The sequence below is a fragment of the Gambusia affinis genome, linkage group LG14, assembly GCF_019740435.1.
Source record: "Gambusia affinis linkage group LG14, SWU_Gaff_1.0, whole genome shotgun sequence".
Taxonomy (NCBI): Eukaryota; Metazoa; Chordata; class Actinopteri; order Cyprinodontiformes; family Poeciliidae; genus Gambusia; species Gambusia affinis.
This window is the reverse complement of record NC_057881.1, coordinates 15,226,426-15,248,700: the sequence shown is the minus strand read 5'-3', so window position 1 is coordinate 15,248,700 and position 22,275 is coordinate 15,226,426. Positions and strand designations below refer to the sequence as shown.

The window sequence follows — 22,275 nt, the reverse complement described above, 5'->3', positions numbered from 1 at the left end:
TCTTTCTTTCTTTCTTTCTTTCTTTCTTTCTTTCTTTCTTTCTTTCTTTCTTTCTTTCTTTCTTTGTCTTTTCATATTCACTGCAAGGCCACCCACACTTCCAATAATATGGAACATTTTGAGAAGAGAAATAGAGTGGGAGAGGGGAACAGCTATTAATACAAAAGGCCATGAAGACCTGCAGCACAGAAAGACTTTATATAACTGGGCCAGTGAAACAGATCGGGTCATATCTATATTTCTATTTTTTTCTTTCTTCAAAGAGACATTGTTCAAAGAAGGTGCTGCAGCCAGCAGTATTCACACATATTTCTATCTGATTCAAGTCTGGGCACAATCAGCTAAATATCAATGCTCAGATGTATGTAACCTAGAAGTGACATGTGCCGAATGAAGATGCTTATCACTAAATAAAGTTGTAGGTATCCTGTTTGGTGTTCAAATAATGTTTTAGGGACAGATAGATCTATTCCCAACTTTACCTCAAAAGCATGTCAAAGTTCTCTCTGTCCTTTAATAAATTGCATTTAGGATCTGGAAACATACATGTTTTACTGAATTATTACAGCTTTTCTTACCTTTTTCTTCATCTTCACATTTTTGAAGATGGCGTGTACCCTCCACGTCTTGGCAAACATGGCACCAAAAGCAGTTGTGTATCCAACAATAAGGATCCATGTCCGAACCTGCCGGTACATTAGCACACATTCGCAACGTGTCACGGCGGGGTAATCAAAGCTCAAACCAGCATCTGATCTGACAAGTATCTAAAGATAAATTTGTTCAAAATAGTGCTGCAAGGCATCCTAAAAATACAATCTGTCAGATTTATTTTTTACTTCCAAGAGCTCTGGTAGACCATCCTTAGCAACGGGGCTGTCAAACTTCTGAGAGCATTTGATTTAAGTAAAAGCAAAAACAAAATGTGGACCTTCTTCATTTTAGCACAAAACACAAAGCTGATGAGTTAAAGAAGCTTGAAATTAAATATAATCTAAAATCAGAAATGAGTAGACAGTTGTGGACTTCAGCATGAGCAGGTGCTAACGCACTTTAGTGAGTTTTAAAAAAAAGTGCCCGTTTTTGATGTTCTTTCAAAGCGTTTTAGACCTGTTCCCACCTAATGACACACACCTTGTGCAATTCAGGTGGAAAACTGACGAGGAAGAGGCAAAACTATTTAAGACAAATGGTAAAACAGTCTGGTTCCATACGCACACCTGTAAAACTAATACCTGGTTAAAATTACTTTTGATTTGTTTTGACCGTTCTTTATTTTCACGTTCATATTTGGCTTCATTTACAGTGAATCTTCTGCTTTTTTATTTATTTATTTATTTACTTTTCCACATTTGTGTGTTTGACATAAAGTCATATTTTGCAGAAAGATTACAAATGATCAAAATTATCTCAATGCACAAAGGTATCAGAAAGGAGAATGGTAATAAAAAAACCCCTATAAAATTACACATGCACAAGGCCATCATAAATAAACGGAGAACAAATGGAACAACAAGATTTTACAAAAACAGGTTTCAATCTGGATGGAAACAGATTGAAACCAGTCAGAGAGGCTCCTAAGAAGCCAACAGCATTTCTGAAGAGTTATTTTTCCTCCAACAAGTCCTGGTTGTTTAATACATTTTCTACAGTAACGCGTTTGGCGCAAAAACTACTCTGTGGTGTTTAGCTTCTAATAGCAGTCAATTCAAACCGAGAAAGTTGACATAGAAAGACATTTTATTTTTAACCATAAATCCAAGTACGCAACCAGTCAACAACAACAACAAAACATTTGTTAGAGGAAAATGAACACTTTGGAATGTCCAAGCCAACGTCCAGAACTGAGTCTGACAGAAAATCTGTATAGTCACCTGACAAAAAAATGGCTTCTAAACCAACATTATATATATTTTTTATTTTTACTTTTTACTATCTACTAGTTATACACCATAAAGGTCACACTATATCTGGGAAAGGTGATCATGCTGTAATCATGATTTAATTTTTTTGACATCACAAAAACCTAACATTTTAGCTGGAACGTGTGCTCTTTTGAGTGATGCTTTGGCAGAGTTTTGGGTACAAATGACAAGAAAAATTAGACCGTCTATTCACTGGGAGACCAGCTCATTAATCAGTAGTACATCTATCAACCTCTGCGCTCCTTTGCTGTAGAACTTAATCGGAAGTGACAGGCTCTGTTTTGGCTCTGCAGTGCAGCTTCATCCAGGTGACGGCAGCTCAAGACGTGCCCTGCCTGTCATTACTTGTGTCTGTGATGAGTGTGTGTCGGCTATGGTGTTATCACAGTGGAAACTAGTTATCACTGTAATCAAAACTCCTTAATTAATCCAGTATCTACATAGTCACACGGTACTGCTACCTGAGGGGAGACACTTAATGTGCTCTGTGCTAGCTGCAGAACCTGCAGTGAGATTCAATCAGTTTTCCCTTGATCACATGGTGCATGTGAGAGGCTTGTTAGCTACTTTTGCTTTGGCATATCTTAAAATAGCATGGAAAATTTTAAATAGGCAATTGTAACCTGGGTGTAAATTTTAACTTCCATTCCCTCATTATCTGATTTTTCCACTCCCTGTCCCCTTTATTTCAAATCTTGCAAAATCTTATATTTTGTTTTAATGTCAGCGTTTCTCGTGAGACTACTACACAGCCAATCGCTGTTGAGTATCAGGGTCACATGTACCACCGCAGCCTATCTGCTAGGTATATTAGCTGGAGTGGGGAATTATGAAAGATTAGGATTGTGTTGTTATTTTTTCTCCTTAATTCTGTACGATGCTCACATAAATGTGCTGAACTATAGGAGCCAACTACCGTGAGCCGAGATGAGATGAAAAAACCTGTTTGAACTGATGGGTGTTTGTTTATTAATTATGGAACTGTGGGATTGATGAATATTTTCTCTGATGTTGTAAATATGCATATAATTTTCCTCACTATAAATACAAGGCACTTGCAACTGCAAACTTCTAGTCTGTCTGCTCCTTCATGAGTCATATCTATCTTCTGAGAAACTCGCCCATTGACCTTATTGATCACAATTCATTTATATTGATTTAAAATATGGTATAGTGTTATCTGTACAGATATGATGCACAATACACTGTGACAGCATTTATGCCCCTTAAAATTTATTTCATTTTTTAGGCCTTCATATGATAGACGAAACCAAAGTATTGCATAAGTAGAAAGAAAATATGACATGTTTATTTCCCTGCATGACGCTCTCTGACTGCAGTTACAGCTGCAAGTCTTTTGGGTATGTCACTTTCTGCTTTGCACATCTTTTCATCGCACGGCCTTTTCCATTTTTCTGCAATGAAAAAGTTTTTTCTTTGCTCTCCTCTGACCTTCACATGTTTTCTGTGCTTGTGGCAAATTGAATATTACTACTTATGATTTTGTCTTTTCAAAAATGACTTTCTTATAGCTCTTCCAGATAAGCTGGATTTGCTTATTGTGTGAGCAATTGCTAGCCAGTTGACACAGTGATCCACCCGAGCTGTTGAGCTCTGCAGCTCCTCCATTACAAAGGAGCTGCAGAGATTTGGTAGTCTCTCTGATTAATGCTTTTCAGTCAGTTTATATGGATGGCCATGTTTCAGTAGGCTTGCAGGTTTGCATATTTCTATGAATTTTCTTTAACAAACTTCTGAGACCTTCACAGAGCAGCTGACTTACCCGAGACTGGGTACTAATAAGGTGACTTCTCAAGGCAATCGGTTGCACTTTTAGTAGAGGCTGTCAGAGTAAAGCAAGCTGAATAGAAATCTATGCAACATCCTTCAGATATTCATTTCCATCAATGTTTGATAACTGCATTATTTTTCATCCACTTATAAATTGTGCAGTACTTTTTGGGCTATCAACTCAAATCTTCCAAAATCAAATCGGAATTTGTGGTTGTAGGATGTTGAATCATACTCAAGCTTGCATTTCATATTTAATAGGTTAATACAAGTTTGAAGTGGACTCACAGTGCAGAGCGTCTCAAACTCTTTGTCCGAAACAAAACCTCCATCAAGACCAAAGAGGAAAATTGAGGCGTAGGACAACATGCCTCCTAGGATGATCAGGTTGTTCATGTATGGACTGGACATCTTGATAAGTCTGAAGGAGAACAAGGCATTAAAAAAAACTAATAAACTGATTAGCAGAGCTTTAAAACTGACAATGTACTTATGCAAAAAAAAAAGTCTAAAAAAACCACAAGTGTATTAAACAATTGTATTATCTGACTAGATTCATTTTTATTTCTATTACTATTCACCCCACATAAGCTCGTCTGGCCTTCATTCATCTCTCTACTTCTCCCTTTACAAAATCTGCTAATTAAATTTTTTCTGCCACAGTACAACTCTACATTTTATCTTCACTGGCTATCATTTTTGCCAAGGTTGTACTGGTCTGTTTCCAGATGCTGACCTGTGATTTCGGTTCTTGATGTTAAAGAACAGGAAAGCCCCGGCCATTAGCATGCCCAGGATGGTTATAGTAGACAAGATGCTGTACAGCGGCACATTGATGTGGCGCCGTTGTAGACGAACAAATGTGCGATCTTTGGGAGGCTCCACACCTACAACACAAAGGAGGAGGGAAGGTTATTTTCATACTTCTTAAAGTTTCAACCATTTTCTGTGCTAAACTTTTTCCAAAAAAAAAAAAGAAAAAGAAATCTACTTATTTGAACTTTCCTCCTTTAGATTCATTCGTCTTCTAAAAGAATGTGCTACTGCAGCAAATATTAACTTATTCAAGCTCAGCTTCCAAATATTCATGTAAATCTTTCTACCGGCGCCACATTCAGGTTATTGTGGGAAAATGCTGCATTTTCTGGTATTTAGAATTAATCGCATGGGCATCCTCTGTGCGTTTACTGTGGTGAGGGATGTAGCAGGAAGCTTTCATTGCAGGAGCTTCTTTATGTGGGGCAGAGAAGGGAAGATGGAGCGAAAGAGCGCCGTGGGGGGAGAATAGCCAGAAGGATCAAACAAATTCCAAAGTATGTCAACACTTGCAAAACCCAAAAGAGAGGAAAAATGGACTGGTAAATAATTTAGAGGCGAGAGGCCAGTTTAGGATGGTGAATTGTGATCCTGGTTCAGGCTCAAAAATATTCAGATGCTGACAGAAAAAAAAAAAAATCTGTTTTGCACTATATGATGTATAGTAAACAGATGTGCCATACATACTGTCAGTGTATGATTTCAGATAGTTAATTTATCTAATTCCTTTGTTTCATTTTTATAGACAGAGACATAAAGTACACTTAATATGAGAAAAGAGAACATTAAAAATGATTTAAACATGAAGGCACAGGCCAAGTTTAAATCAGAGATGTTCTCAAGTATTTTTTTTCCCCACCAGGTTAGATCTCAAGTCTCTCACTCCAATTCAGAATCAAGCTTCAGTTACTCAAACAAACATTTCTTCAGTCAAATTCATGACATCTAGGTCACCTTTAACCCTGCATTGCTGCAGGGTTTCAAAACTGCACTGCTTGTGTCTGGGCCTAAATTATTACATTAAAATGTAATAATTTAATTTAATAGTTTTTCTTTTTTGACAAATTCTGATAAAATGTAATATGCAGACTTTATATCTGAATAACACGTCACAAATTATGAACAATTTTAACCAGTTTGGACTGAGTGTAGATGTTGTGCAGCACCTGAATCACTGCCCATGAGTTGGGTTCTGAATACTAAGCACTCAAATATATTTTTATAACACAGACTACAGTTGTTGAATATTAAAATGGACAATCAATAACAGCTGGTCATATTTGTGACCACTGGTTCTTAACATTATGGGGCAATAAATTGGTGCTTTTCCTAACGTAGACTAGCATTACACTCAGCATGATTATCATATAGAATCCCTAAGTTATTTAAATCTAAATTCAATTCTAATGTAATCTAAATAGGGCTTCTGAAAGTCCCACTTTATAATTATCACCAGCACCCAAAACAAATGGTATTTCAAACAAACATAAGAGATCTTCAAATCAAACAGCCTCTTCATTTGTTTGCATAACATAATTTCATACTTGTGTATTACCAAAATGGTAGCCATCGAATGTAAATGAATGTTAGGAGCTGGTACTCTGACTTAACCGAGCATTAATAACCAAAAAGCATATTAGGACAATTCTTTAACTAGTTTCATTGTTTCCCTGCATTTCAATTGGCTTGCTTTGGCAACTTATAGTGAAATACCTGGTCCTGCCTTGTGTGAGGTATTAAACCCCTCTAGGGTTTAAGGAAAGGCTCTGAGCAGGGGAGCTTTTTTCTGCAAGGAAAGATCGATGTCCTTACCCCAATAGTTTCCACAAGTAAAGTTGTCATACCTTGGAACCTGATGGAGTCGTTCTGGAGATCCAGGATGTCAGCGATAGAATTGTACTCTCCAACTTTTACTTCCTGGCCATCTGTAAAAATAATAATAATTAATAAAAGAAATTCCACAAACACAAATATGTATTTACAATATTTTCATACAATGGGTTAATATATATCTATATATATATCTATATATATAAAGCAAAATAAAGAATAAACTAAAACAGCAAAGTAACTCTGCAAATATAAAATGTCAAGCACTTTAAAATCTCTCAAAAACACCACTATATTGTTCTAAATACAGTACCAATTAATAGTTTATCTTATTTTGGTCAAACTTAAAAGGTAATAAAAAACATCCTAAAACCCCACAGATAAACAATAATCGGAAGAACTGCTAACTGATGTTAAAGGAGAAACATGTGGGTTTATATCTAAACTAGAATCTAAATGCTTGTTGTTATCACCATTCTCTTCTACCCAGAAATGTTTCTCAAGCCCATCTATGAACAAACAGCCTCTCCAGTGTAATACTGGAGAAGGAATGGCCCTGTCAGGCAAACAGGGCCATTCACCTTCTATTACTTGGTTAGATTTTACAACTGGGAGGAAGGAAAAAGCAAATGGGAGGGGAAAAAAGGAGACAGGCTGTTAATTTTCTTTGTCGGAAACATACACAACCTGCAGTTTGTTCAGGTGTGCATGTGCAAGCCTTTCCACCTTTTTCCGTTTTCACTCTCAAAGACCAATTGAACTTTTAGGCAGAAGTGTCCTTGACAAGAAAAATGACAGACAACATCATCTACCAGTGGGCCACTCTGCTCCACTCTGCTTTCCTCTTGGTGAATCACTTTATCTTATCTTCAGTCCTCATCAGAAAGTCAACGACAGCTGAAAATGTCACACTAAGGCGATTCTACCTAGGGATTTTCAAACTGGTAAGTTGCCTTTTACAGGTGATCATGTGATTTCCAAATTAATTAAGAAAGAACTGTACCAGAGTTCAATTAAATTCAGATGTAAGTTTTAGCTGGAAACAAAATCCCTCTTTACAATCAGGTGAATGAGTGAATTCACTGTTATAAATCAAACATTTTATGCAAACTAGAATACATATCAAACAAGTTCCAGACGAAGAAAAAAGAAAAACCTGCTCCAGGCACATACTCACAACATGCTTTTGGAGGAAATAAAACCACATTTTCTGCCGTTTGTACAAATAAAATGAACTCGGAGTCCCTCACTTTTACATCAGCTTTGATGAACTCTTCAGTCTTCAAGCTAATTTAGTATGAAAGAAAGGTTTCCAAAGGAACAACACAAAATAAATTTGGACTGTCAAAGGACGACTAATCTCATTCTGGTTGAGTTCAAGTGTTTGTTTCTGTTAGTTTTGATGATTATGTTCATTTTTATGAGTATATTCAATCAAAACTCAAATTCAATTTCCTCCAAAAATTGTCATGTTACATATAGGGCCAGTGGAAAACTCTTTATACCACAGAAAACATTGGCCTAAATGTATGTCAGTGTACTGTACAGTATATTTGAAATTCTGCACTATGTGTACATAATATGGTAGGAGATGAAGGAAATCATCAGAAACAGCTTTCACCAAAGTGCTAAATGATTTGCTGGTAAACATAGATATTGATCGCACTTCATCTTTAAAACTGCTAAATCAAAGTGCTGCGTTTGACACTGTGGACCATTCTGTTTTACTGGATAGAGTTGAGCATAGGGCTGGGCGATTTGGTTGAAAACAGATCAATAAAAGAAAAAGAAAAAAAGGATTCGTATTAGATGATCTTGATAATTATTTAATTGTTTTAAATATCTGAAATACTGTCAAACTGGTGATGTGACCTGTCCTGTTTTATCCATAATTTCCTCTCTAGCTGTTGTACTCATTTTTTTACTTTCACTCCATGCCTTTTTTTCTTTTAAGCAGTCATGAGCCACACTGTTCTTGGTCTATTGCTATTTTCTCTCAATCTTGTGCCTTTTGGTCTTCTTTTTTGTTCTTTTAACATAATTTTTCAGCTGCATGTGCTTTCTATCATTGGAAACTATACACACTTGTCAATACAAGAAGCCAGTCTGTCTGCATTTATGGGTTTGTTATCTAATAATGTCCTGGTTCTTAATCCTGATAAGACAGAGTTGGAGATCTTTGATGGTTTTCAGGTCTTGCTGGCCACTTAGAAGGCTCTAAAAGTTCTGGTGCATTCTTATCTCTCTGAACTTCTGCACATGTATGTGACCTCATGTGCAGAGGCCTGCTAAAAATTCCTAAAGTCAGTAGAAAAACAGTTGCTTTTTCTTTTTGTGCTCCTCCTTTATGGAGCAGTGTCCATCCAGACACTAGGCAAACACGCTCTGTGAAGATTTATGAAATTAAAGGCCCTCTTGTCTCTCTCCTTCTTATGCATCGTAAGACTATTCCTATGCTTTAATTCCATTTTATTGGTTTTCCATTCTTGTTTTATCTGTTTTAATGTGTATTGTTTTATTATGATATTTATTCTCTCTTAACTATTCAGCACTTTAGAAATAAAGTTGTAATTATTTTTAATGCATTTGGAACACACCATATGACAAGATTTTAACACAATGAATTGGACTGATCTGAATTAGCGTTAAAATTATTTCAATATATTTTCACCTATTTTGACCAGTAAAGTGCCCAGAATTGACATCTAGTTTGAATCTGTGCTATAGAAATGAACAGAAAAGCAATTCACAGCTAATGAATACTTTATATATCAATAGAAATTTTTATGAAATTTCTTGACAGTAAAAACCCAATTGTGACCATTTTTCAGAATTCAGCTCTAACATAGAGAAAACAGTACAAATATATGATATTTTTCTAATATTACAGTAATAACAGAAAATTCTTAGAGCACCATAAACATTGGACATTTAATGTTTTTCTATTCTTTATGCTTTTTAGCATGTTTATTTTAAATCACAGAGATACTGTTAACAATCACAACCTCTGATAGGGAACTATCGCTCAGTTCATCTCCATCAGAAGGAAAACAGGAGTCAGAAACCGCCGACTGAAAACATACCGACAGGGAGAAATTGAGAACCAGAGGCTGCAGACAGATGACAGTGACGTGTGGAGGATCACTACCTTTTAAAATATTCAAAATGGGGCAACCCCTCACGACCTCTCCGACCAGCAAGAGCTTTGGTGCAGAGTGTCAAAAAAGGGGGACAAAATCACTTTCTATGTGTCTGTGAGACACAAGATATAGAGCAAAGGATGATCAGGGGCAAAGATGGTAAAGAAGAGATGGAGAAAGCATAAAGATATAATAAAAGAGAGCCCTCTGTTGACATTTTAGAGAGTGAAAAAAAATGTTGTTGTGAACCATTTCTAAGAAAACAATTCAAGCAGATTACAACTTTAAATTTCAATCTGTGTCATGTTCCGGTGCCTTGCAAAAAAGTTAATTTTTATTTATTGTAAAAAACACCATTTCAGCCTAAAGAAAGGCAAGAAGTTTGAGTAAACACTGGGGTGACTTGATGAAGTGGTGAAGCAGAAATAGAGAAGGGACAGTAATCATTAAAGAATGCTGCAACTGATTTTGCACACGGAAACGCCTCGACAGAGTAGACCGAATCTAACAGACTGGATAGATGCAGATTTTAAGAAATCCTGACTCTGCACATTAGCTCTGTTCCAAATACTTCTGGTTCCACAGAGAAAATACGTACGCAGAGTGTATGAGTTGTAACCAGCCAGAGGGATCAAGCCTCTCTGCAGTCAGAAAGATAAGATGGTTAGGCTGAGAGAGAGGACTGATCAGCAGCATGCTGCTGTGCTTCATACAGTCTAAGATCCCTGGGAGGTGGGAATCCCCTGCTTTAAGATCCAATCTTTTGGGTTATTCTCAGGAAATCCTGTCAGCTCAAAAACAACCACCGGGTGTATCACTATCGGAAGACAACAGAAGATTTATTTATTTATTTATTTATTTATTTATTTATTTATTTATTTATTTATTTATTTATTTATTTATTTATTTATTATTCTGACTCAGAATTTCCACAAATGCATTTAATAACCACAGGAGGGGACATATCAATTCAAGTTCTACCAAACCAGAAGCATGGTACAGCTCCATAGAGAAAGCTTTGGGGAGATGTTTCCTTTTTTTTTTTTTTTTTTCCCAGGAGAAAACTGTCTCAACAAATAGTGATCGTTTTCCTGGCATCGAAATGCAAAAGTCATGTGAATAATTCACAGCAACGTAAAAGGTGAAAGTGAGAGAACAGTGTGTGAAACATTTCAGTGATACACTTCAGCCACAACTTTAAACATTTCAAAGGATCCAGTCTATGCACATCAAGCATCACAAAAGTACCGTCAGCTGGGAATTAGCACATTATAGTGAAATGCTTAAAAAAAAAGAGAGCAAATAGAAGAAGAAGTAATATTTTCTGAGTTAGCCCAAAACAGAATATAATTGTTTATACTTTTGGTAAAAGTTTTTTCTGATGGGTCGTTCTGTAACAAATATCCATGCAAATGTTTCCACGTGTTATTGTTTCATGTTTAGTTCCATCAGAACCACAGAGATAAAAATATATGTATTTTTTTATCTATTTAAAAGCTCATAAAGCCAAATTCTGCTGATCATTACTGATTGTTAAAATCAATAAAAAGGCTAAAACATCTAATGGTGAATATTTTTTATGGACCCTGTAATTACTACATGAAAGTAAAATAATATAAATTGCTTTAATTTTCTATAGGCTATTTTATCAAAGTATATTTCGATAAAATAGCATATAATGTAAGAATGACCCAGTCAGTGTTTATACCCAAATGCAACTGAGAATCTGTGTTGAGACTTAAAGTACAAGTTCAGAAACAATCTTACTAAGCTATGACTGGAAACATTTTGCAAAAAAAAATATTTTTACACTTGCACAGACCAGCATAATAAATCAGATTATTATCAAAGAGTTTATTTATGTCAATAACTAAATTCTAAATCCTGTATAAAAAAAACAAAACAAAAACAAACATGCTTTCCCTTCAACTGTACAGTCATATTCTCTGTTTTGGGCAAGCACACAAAATTGCAATAAAATAGATTGCAGTCTGGTTGCAACATGAAAAATAAATATTTTGCACTTAGAAATTAAGACAAATAGGACAGAAAATAAAGGCAGGTTTTTAGGAAAAGTACCTTGAAACTGGTTGAATTTTATTGTGCCCATCCTCTCTCCATTACGAAACATGACTTGACCCTGAAAATAAGCAAAGCAAACCACAATGAAATACATATTTATTTAGATTATTAAGACATTACACTGTGCTGAAGAAGATGTGTGCTAAACTATTCAATGAATTAAGCAAGGAGCTGATTTCAGCTAAAATTATTCACAATGCGTTCTTTTCTGTGTTGGCAGGGAAAGGGCAGAGGCTCAGTTCTGACATACTTACTTTAATTTGATTAGAACTGGCCAAAATTGATCTGTTTATAGAGGTAAACAAAATTATCCTTCAGCCAAATCAGGCGCTAAGAGTCTTGGAGCAATCTCAGAATAGTAAGACGGAGTGATTTAACTCTTGGAGTTAATGTTCATTTCAATCCATTTGTGTGTCCCACACTTGGCCGGAAAAAAAACCAAAACCTGACAGCCAGAGTAAATGATTCCTGATGGAAATGTATATCTAGTCAAACATCTATTCCATTTTGACTAAATACGACATTAGAAAGTCTGTGGTTCAATCAATTTCCGACCAGGTCACAAACCCACCGGTCAAAATGAGGATACATGTTTGGTGATTTTGTCGAACACTTTCAGACTGGTTGTGCTTATTTCATTTTATCTTTTCCCATTATTCAAACATTCCTATCTTTCTTGTTCTGTGCTCCCCTTCTCTCTCTCCATCTTCCCTTTATCTCTCTCTCCTGCTTCATCTACCAGGAGTGTTCAATTAATTCAGTCCACCATCTGCTCACAGAGCTCCTTAATTACGCATTTAACTGGGTTTACATATTAGCTGTTGGCTAACAAAATAGGTGAGAGACAAACACACACACACGCAGACAGATAGACGGATAGTTTGCAATGACTGATTAAATCATAGCTAAAGGGACATGGTGAGGTGGCCGGAGATGATTTTCTCTTAAAAACTGAGAAGCTTTGAAGTGGCAAAGAAGGATCCCACCCCTCTCTTTGAATCCCATTCTTTGTGTGGCAACTTTGATGTTAACCCGAGAGTGTGAATGCATGTGGTTGGGTGTGCATGTACTTAGTGTGCTTCTACATTAGGTCAGTACTTGCATGTGTCGCACAGATAGCCTCTCCTAGCACTCAGCCTCTCTATATCTTTTGGATTTGTGACGCACAACATGCTGCACCTGAACATGTGTGTTGCAGTGTACTCCTGAGCAGCTGCTTTTGGATTACACTGAGATAACTGGGGTGTGTAATAGGGGTCAGAGCATGTAGGTTGAAAACAAGAGCAGAAACTCGACTTGAAGCTATTAGAGTTCTGAGTTCATATTGGTCGCAAGGTCGCATTAGGCGGGTGTGGCGGCTGCATGCCACACGTGCTCACTCTAATGATCAGATCAGCTGAGGCTGGATTCACATAGACATCACCCTGGCTGGGCTCCTCCTTCTGCATCCCAGATAAACAGGTCTCACAAAGCATAAAGCTGTATTTTAAATAAATTATTTAATCTGATATAATTATGTTCAGGTTCCAGTTTATACAACGATGCCTTTGTGCCCGTCTCCATCTGATCATATCCTTTTGTAAAATCACTTGTTTGTGTTTTTACAAATAGAATAAAGCACTCAATAATCTCAGGTTGTGTTTTTTAAAAACTGGGTTTGGTGTAGAATAGTTTTGCTCAGGTTAGACCAGTTAAATGATTTTTGATCTTGTACTAAAATGTATTAAAATAAATCAAGATTCTTTAAAAGAAGTACAATACATCTTGGCACAAAATAGGAACCTTGAGTCTTACACTAAGTTTGCACACAGCCATGGTTTATGGGCGTTTTTCTGTACAGTACACTATGCACAACACAGGGAGGTGTCTAATTTCAATATCAGACTGGGCTGCTCACGGTCAGTTCACCCCTTTACCAACTGAAATCACTGTTTCAATTTGTCCCTTCCTCTGTCCATTTTCTCTGTAAATAATCTGTTTCATTCCTATGTACTAAAAGTATTGTGTGCCAGTTTATTATTTTCTTAGAGTTAAATATTTTCATGAATCATAAAAGTAAATTATCTTACAAATTTTCAAATGTTAGGTGTAACTAGCTATAGTTCTCCATTTGGGCCAGCCACCAGAAATGACCTGATCCTGGTTGATTTGATTCACTAACCACATGTAACCACAATTTCTTATACAAATATGTGACAAGGTTTTTAGAAATGACTGAAAATCATGCAACATTTCCCCTTTGATTATTGGAAATTATGCATTTTGTAGTATGAAGGTCCTAAAAATATGACTCCATTTCATGACTGAGAAAGTTGGCAAAAAAACAGCAAAAGCGACATGAAATGGTGATGGGGCATAATGATTTTAAAGCACCTTAATTACTTTACAAGTCTTAGATCAATGGTTTAATGTTGTCAAACAATTCCTAATTGAAACCCATTTATTTATTTGTTCTTAATGAATATGCAAGACGACTTGGGACTCGAGCAGGTGGTATGTGTTTTATGGAGAAATCGCAGAGTTTAAGCATGTGTGCATCTATGTGTGTGTGAGGTGTCTGAACTGAGATTGAGGAGGCGGTCAGGTATCACTTTGTTAGTGAGGGTGAGAATACTGCAAGCGACAGCAACACTTGGGTCAAATGAGATGAGAGTCTGTGGGCTGCAGGTGTGACATCCGCAGGGTTTCTGAGGTTTTTAGGTTGCAGCACTGCTAATGGGAGAGTAACTTTGATGTACGTGCACACTCATAAACACCCGCACGCTCACGCAAGTATGCACACTTAAAGGAAAAAAAAAAACAGATGCTTCAGAGAGTGGCACACTCACCATTAAATAGAGAAACACTGGTGCCAACAAAATGTTTTCTGATTACTCATGAACAGCAAAGCAAATGTAAAAGAAAAAAAAAATTACTTCTGCCATCCTCAAATCACAGACTGCTTGGTCTCTACATATGCTGTTTGCCTCATTCTGGGCTTCGAGTGGCTAGATCCTCTCTCTCTGTCCTAAGAGTGTTCCTGCTAATGTCTGACTTCTTCTCAGTAGCCCTTGACACCAGCTTGATCAATATGACGGAGCCCTCGATCATCTCTCTCCTGCTGCTGTAACTGTACTCGGCTACAGCGACGCCAGGATCAGCACAATCTTCACTCATGCGCCTATGCATGGATTAATGTTGTCAACCTACCGAAAGTCATTTAATTCACAAGCAAAGCAAGGGGTTGTGTAATAGTTGCTTTTGAAATCAGAATTTCAAAATAGCATAAAAGATGTATGGAGTGTGGCTGGAAGGGAAATTGCCTCCCCCAGTCTTTGTCGTGAGTGGGTGGAAGTTTCTATGTGCTAAGTCGTATTTCATGTAATCCTTTAAAAGAGCAGCTATAATAGCTGGGAGATCTTAAACCATTTGCAACAAAGATGTATTAAATTACTTTTGCATTTTCTCTGCTTTAACACTCTTTGGCATGTATGCAGTATTCTTACTAAATTTAACATAGCTGTTGTCCAATCATGATATACAGTTAGCTGCTTACTCAACATTCTGAATATAAAATATATTGTCACATTTAAAGTGTCTTTTCTGACAATGTAATCTGTAACTATGAATTTCCTGTAACCTAATTTCAGAAAGACAAATTCCTACTGCGTAATATCAATAATAACTATGATTTGAGATCTGCTAGTGGAGTCTAGAAGGAGATGCTGAAATGGTGGACAGGAGCAGAGAAAGCAGGGGGCATGCAGAGGAGAGCAGGCAGAAAAGTTTCATGCAAAAAAGGGCTTGGAAGGATAAGTTGATTTATGGGGTTTTGAATAAGAGACAGACCAAGTCTGAGGCAGTTGCACTCTTATAGTATTTGTCTGAAGCTTGCAGTTGTTGCTCCACTATCCTCAGCAAAATAATGGTATAATGGTACACAATAAAACCACTAATTAACTAATTAGTACTACATGGTTTTCATCACTTACTTGTAATAGTACACTAAGTAGATTTTTAAAAGTGCAACACGGACAAAAAGTATGATTACATAAGATAATTTATAACGTTGATTGTCAAAATGGTTAAAGATGGAGTATTATGGAAAATAATTTTTTTTCCAGCTTTACGTCATGTTTTAATGTTTTTTTTTCCCTTTTTAAAACATACTTGGAGTTTTGCTTTGATTCTTTCATGCATCTTTGGAGATTCAGCCCAACAGAGCACTTCTCCCCTGCGCCTCCCCTACTCAGCTCCTCCAGACTAATGGCAGCAGAAAATATCAAACACCTGGTGGAAGTGTGCATCTAGTGATCCTATCATGCAAAATGCTGCTCACTGCTCCTAATGGTTGCAAATGCCATAATGGAAGAACAATATTGTGATGATGTGCTGAAGGTGGAAACAGGAAGAGCTTCTTAAAGAGACAGAAGCCAATTTTGAGGCATCCAATTGCAAAGTCAAATTTCTTTTCAGATATGTTTGATATTAACAGCAATTTTATAGAAACTATATGTAAAATAATTACTTCATTTTGCTATTGGAAAATATATAACACCACCCATTAGGGAACTTTTAATGCCTGAGAAAATATTAGAGCAGAAGTATCACAAATATATCTGAAAGTAGAGTACAACATTTGCATAATCCATCCATCCATCCATTTTCTGTTCACCCTTGTCCCTTATGGGGTCAAGAGGGTTGCTGGTTCCTATCTCCAGCTACGTTCCAGGCGAGAGGCGGGGTTCACCCTGGACAGGTCACCAGTCTGTCACAGGGCAACACAGAAACAGACAGGACACACAACCATTCACACACACACTCACACCTAGGGAGAATTTAGAGAGACCAATTAACCTGACAGTCATGTTTTTGGACTGTGGGAGGAAGCCGGAGAACCCGGAGAGAACCCACGCATGCATAGGGAGAACATGCAAACTTCATGCAGAAAGACCCCGGGCCGGGAATCGAACCCAGGACCTTCTTGCTGCAAGGCAACAGCTCTACCAACTGCGCCACTGTGCAGCCCCCCATTTGCATAATGTCAACTTTAAAAAAAAATAGCAAGACTGCATTTTAATAATAATAATAAATACATTTATATTCCCCTTTGCATATCAAATAAAAAAATTAAAGAACACATTCATACACTGATGATGGTTTGTAGCCACAGCCGCACATTTTGACTGAAGCCAGGCTGCAATTTTGCACCATCGGCCCTTCTGATCAACACCACCAAGCAAGGTTGGTGAAGTGTCTTGCCAAGGGCACAAGGGCAGACGGGCCAGAAATCAAACCTACAACCACCGATCGCAAGGCAAACTCCTACCTCCTACGCCAATGTTACTTAGAAATCTTAAAATTTTAAGATTTCTGAGTAGATAAGTATTCTAAGCTCAACTAAAGGCAAAATAATAACCATATCAACCTCTCTTTAATGTCTTACTAGAAATCTCCAAAAACATTTCGATGGTAAAGTACTGAACTCTAAGATGACCCAGTGTTTTAGCACAAATTACTGGAATAAACAGTTAAAGTTGCCACCTGCTATCCATTTATTTTATTAAAATCAGGTGCTTCTTTTCTTTCACGCACTGTAATTTTTAATGCAGCTAAAAGTTTTCATTTTTCTAGTACTGGTTAAAGTTTGAACTACCTAAAGTAGCGTTGCCACCCTCTATTCCTTGTGGCTGCAGAAGCTGGAAGCACCTCAGCCTTGTGTGGCTAGTACAGGGGTTCACGAGGCATTCTCAATCACACATACACTCGAGCACAAGCAAACAATGCACAAAAAGCTTTTACCGTCACACTGAGGATCAATCTTAAATAGACGGAAGTGAGTGTGCAGATGTGAATGATATCACTTTAGGCTTCATTCAGATGCAAGGATGGCTTGGAAACAACAAGATTCCAGTTTTGCAGGGCAGTGATCCATGCCTCTATTTGCTGTTATACAATTTGCCCCCTCCATACAACACAACAGGTTTTCTTCATTGGTAATAAAATCACTGGATTCTCACTTGAATTGTCTTAAATTACATGAACATGTACATGCTGAATGAACTCAATGGGTTATTCTGTAACAACAGCAGCTTCTCCAATTGCTTCACATGCTGTGGAAACTGGTGTTTAACTTTAAAAGATAATGCATTAAATAATTATTTAAAAAGAGTAATCTTATTGACTTACTGTAACTCCATAGAAGTTAGTTTCATTCATGACATCAAGCACCATTTTCCCCACTTCCCGATCGTCCACAGTGAAGTTGTGATACATATTTTGTCTTTCTTTTGTCCGGAGCAGTTCCCTTACTCGGTTCAAGGTCTTTGCAATTACCCAGATCCCATCATAGGCAAAGCCGTGAAACTTGCTTGCCTCCACACCTTTCTGCTGGAGCTCCCTGTAATACTCCTTCTCATATTCCTTTGGGGTCTGAAAGGCAAGTAGAAGAGGCAACATAAAGCTGAGAATATGTTGATTCACCTTCTTACTTTTTATCATCTCAGCAGCTGGAACAGTTACAGTGGTATTTCAAAGGTATTTTAACTGCAAAAGGATGGATTTATTTATTTTTTACTTTGTTCTGTTGTACTTTTAGTTTAAGAAAAACCGACATATTTAGCTGAATGAAAATTGAAAACAAAACTACTTTTCAAACATATGCAAAATTGTTGGGGAAAAAAGTTAGAAAATGTATCTAAAGCGTTTTCAAAAGGATCAGATTCACTCATTTAAAAAAAAAAAAGGGAAAATGTCAGGCTGCATTTACAAGGGAAAATAATTAAAATGCTAAAATCTGAAAAAGCAAGTAGAAGGGACAGAGCTCTAAGGGATAAACAAACTGACATTTCAATTTAAAAATTGAAACACATCCACTTTGGGGATTCAGTTCCAATGAGTGTACTTCACTAGCCTTCCTCCCTGGTCACCAATTATTTCTAGGTGCAACAATGTGGTGTAGAAACTCCAGTTAAGGGTTGCCGTGGGGTGGTGGGCTTAGCAACAACTTTGGATTGAAAATGAGTTAACACCCAGGTTAGGAGACTTTAAGTATCTCAGGGTCGTGTTCACTAGTGGAAGCAGATGGAGCAGGAGATCAATAGGTAGATTGGGGCTGCATATTCAGCGATGCAGACGTTGTACCAGTCTGTTGCTGTTATTAGAGAGCCAAGTTAATTTCCCTGTTGATCTATGTTCCAATTCTCAACTGTGGCCACTAGCTGTAGGTAATAATTGAGAGAATGAGATCTGGAATACAAACAGCTAAAATAAACGAGCTAATAAACTGACCAGTGTATGTTGGGTGGGTTTGATGAAGAATCTGAAGCAGCTAATTAAGGGGATTTGGGAAGTATGCAATCAACAAGTCTTCCAAGGGAGGTGTCTTTGGACATTTCTTTCTGGAAGGAGGTCTCAGGACAGACAGAGATTGTATTTCATGGTTCGCTTGGGAATACCTCCCTAGACAAGATTAAGCAGCTGAGGGAAGGAGGAGGTCTGGGAATCTTTAGTAAAGACATTATCCTTGAAACCTTGTCTGAGACAACGGATGGAGAAATTGATTTAGGAAAAGATTTTTTTTAGATCAAGTAAACTGACAATAAAACATCTGCATACATCATGTCAGGAGTTGGACAGGGGTGCTCTTTGCATACGAGTGCTAACACTTTAATTATCAACCTATTTTTAGCGTGTAATTTTCTTCCAGATTCCATAATAAACGTTCCCTTGTTTTAGGCATTTACTGTCTTCTTCACCAACTCTGAATTTCAAAGAAAGCAGTTAGATTGCATCAGCTGGTGTAACTCACCCTGCCAGAGATGCCCTTCACTGGCCGAGAACTGAGCGGTTCAAAGTCCACACTGATGTATCCCTCCATGGCTGTTTGGAGCTTCCTGGAAGTGCAGTTGGTGTTGTTCGCCTGCTTCCACCAGTTTCGTTGATACCAGCCTGGGATGATCCACTGGTATTTGCTGCCATACATGTTCAAGTTATATGCCTGGAAAAATGAACAAATACTGACATTAAATTTATGTTTAACAAGCTGCCTTTATGTTTTGTGTTAATAGTGATGAACTTTTCCTGTTATATCTTGCTGTGATTTTTAAGTATAAACTGGAAAACATTAGAAAATTTGCCAGAGATAAACAGCATTTAACTCATAAGTAATTCCTTAAGGTCACGGCCAGGAGATGTTTAAAGACTCAAAATTCCTCATTCTGAGCAATGTCATATTAAATTATTTTGTGTGTTTGAGCCTGATGAAAAAATGCTACACCAATACACAAAAAGATATATTTTATGTATTTAATACATATGTTTGCGGGTAGCTAAGTGTGCATAGACTTACACAACAGAAGACTTTAGAGGCCCAATGCTCATCAAACTGCCCAATGATGATTCTCACATCATTGTCCTGAAGAGAAAAAAGAAAAAAAACACATTTTGAAAAACACAATTATTATTTTAGCGACACAAATTGGTTTCAGTCATGGAATTTGGATTCACCCCTTATTATTCTGTCACTTGAAAGTCCTTTGCTGACATAAGTATAGACATAACATTGATCAAACAGAAGAACACGTGGGAATAAAGGGAAAAGCAGTAAAATATGTTATTAACTGGATAACCAGAGAATTATATCAAAACAGTAGGTAAGTTTGTTGAAGTTAGTCTAGCACATTCGCAAGCAACTCCATTTGAAAATAAGACAAGCTGTGTGAATCATAACCAAATGTTTGGCACATTGGATATTGAAATTTTATGACCATTTATCTCCATAATTAATAGAAAATACACTGAAAAATAACATAATATTCCATGATTAATTACAACACGGCACAACATAAGGGTACGATTGCTGAAAAGACAAGTTGACATGGCTCCATTTTCAGATCAGTATTTATTTTATGAAGTCAATGTCAGATTAAAGCAGCTTTTCTCAACTTCAATTCTCAGGGTTCAATGCCCGTGATGTTTTAGGTGTTTTTGTTTGACCACACACCTGCCTTGAATAAGTGGGTTATTAAGAAGCTTCTGCAGCGCTTAATGGCACGCAAAGGAGATCATCATTTGACGCAGGTGTTCTGGAACAGGGACACATCTAAAATATGCAGGGCAGCGGTCCATAAAGACCAAGACTGAGAAACACTGCATTAAAATGTTCTAAATAGAACATCTCATGTGCTTTTTTTCTCTTCACTACGTCAACCTCATCAGAGGATTTAAAGTGTGATTGATCTGAATGAGTTTTTTAGCCAAGAAAATAAATCCACATCAACTTGCACACTTGATTAATAAAAGAGACAGTCGCTGTGCATTGAATTACTTAAGCCAGGCTTCAACTTCAAAAAATGTTGCTCAGGGATTCAGAGCACAACATGGCTTTGTGAATTACTCTGTAAATGATTTAGATTCCCAGGTGGAAATTCAGCTTGTTCCAGGTTGGTAAAAAAGATTTCAGTGATCACATGCTCATGTACAGCACATATATATATATATATATATATATGCTCACAAAATCTTGATCAGAAGCCATTAAAATACCAGCGTATAATCCAGAATTGTACAACTCTGAATCAAATGATGCTGACATATATTTGATGAATGGAAATCTGTATAAGGATGGATGAGATGTGCCAGAGGTCCATTACAGAGCCATATTCAATCCTAACACTGCAGATAGTGACAAAGCTTAGGGTTTCATTAAGTGACTGAACTCTGAAGGCTGAAATTAATCATTTATATTAGAAAATATTTCAAAGGAATGGCATTCCTACAATACTGTTTGACCTATTTGGAGATATTGTAAGTTACCTATTCTAATAAAAGAAAAATATATATTTAAAAAAATATTAAAATAATCTTTTTGACTTCATCAAATACAAAAACAAAAATGGAAATTTGATAAATTATGTAGATGTAGCTTTAAAAGTAAAAAGGGACATGAAGGCTGCAAACTCAGTGAACCTATGACTTCCGCCTGTTAGTCTGGATAAAGGGAAACAATTACAAATACAGTTCATTAAGTTATCCCTTAGGCTGTGGTCCACCATATGTTGAGCATCCTGAGATCAGAGGGGGCAACTAATCACTGTCATTTTAATTCCAACACATCTCTAGTGGTTACTCATTGCAGCCAAAACAAGTCTTCCAGGCTCCATCTTTCACAACACTTTACATATTTGTACAGTTGGAGAAGACCAGGCAACAACTTTGTAAATCACCAAGTTGTGCTTTTGTGCTGCTTTGCACGTGTTTTTAAATGTGTGGTAAAGACATATGCCAGTAGTAACTCAACAGTGCTGCTCTTCCCTCAAGGAAAGGCACTTAATCCAAATGACTCCAATGATAGCCAGGAGCCACAGTGTGAGTGAAAACCCAAGCATGTCTGGTAACACATAGAAAAGGTTGTATAGTTGTAGGCAAGGGCAAGAGTGAGTGTGTTGTGCTAGAGCATAACATAGAGACTGAGGCACTGAAGAGGCCCAAATTAGCCCCATTGCTCAAGCTTTTATATAACTGTGACAATTACTGTTCTCAGAGAGGGTGGAGTTAAGGGCAACTTTGGCTGCTTCGTCCTTGACAGGGTTATTTGTATCTTTATAATTGTGATTAATATATTTTAGAGAGTTGAGCGATATTTTACCTCTTGTACACAATCAAGTATATTTATGGCTTATTAAGCACAAACACATAAATGTGATATTGGT

At 37.0% G+C, this 22,275-nt stretch overlaps 1 protein-coding gene across 2 annotated transcripts in view; it reads right to left on the bottom strand.

Annotated features, from left to right (window-relative positions):
- gabbr2 (gamma-aminobutyric acid (GABA) B receptor, 2) overlaps positions 1-22,275 on the bottom strand; it is a 189,340-nt gene that overhangs the window by 57,770 nt on the left and 109,295 nt on the right. For both annotated transcript variants that reach the window (XM_044138689.1, XM_044138688.1), the window contains exons 5-12: positions 19,914-19,979; positions 19,374-19,562; positions 17,753-17,995; positions 11,582-11,642; positions 6,377-6,457; positions 4,453-4,603; positions 4,005-4,137; positions 579-686 (exon numbers count right to left, since the gene is read on the bottom strand). In XM_044138689.1, coding sequence (XP_043994624.1) covers positions 579-686; positions 4,005-4,137; positions 4,453-4,603; positions 6,377-6,457; positions 11,582-11,642; positions 17,753-17,995; positions 19,374-19,562; positions 19,914-19,979 — 1,032 coding nt within the window. The remainder of the gene's footprint in view (positions 1-578; positions 687-4,004; positions 4,138-4,452; positions 4,604-6,376; positions 6,458-11,581; positions 11,643-17,752; positions 17,996-19,373; positions 19,563-19,913; positions 19,980-22,275) is intronic.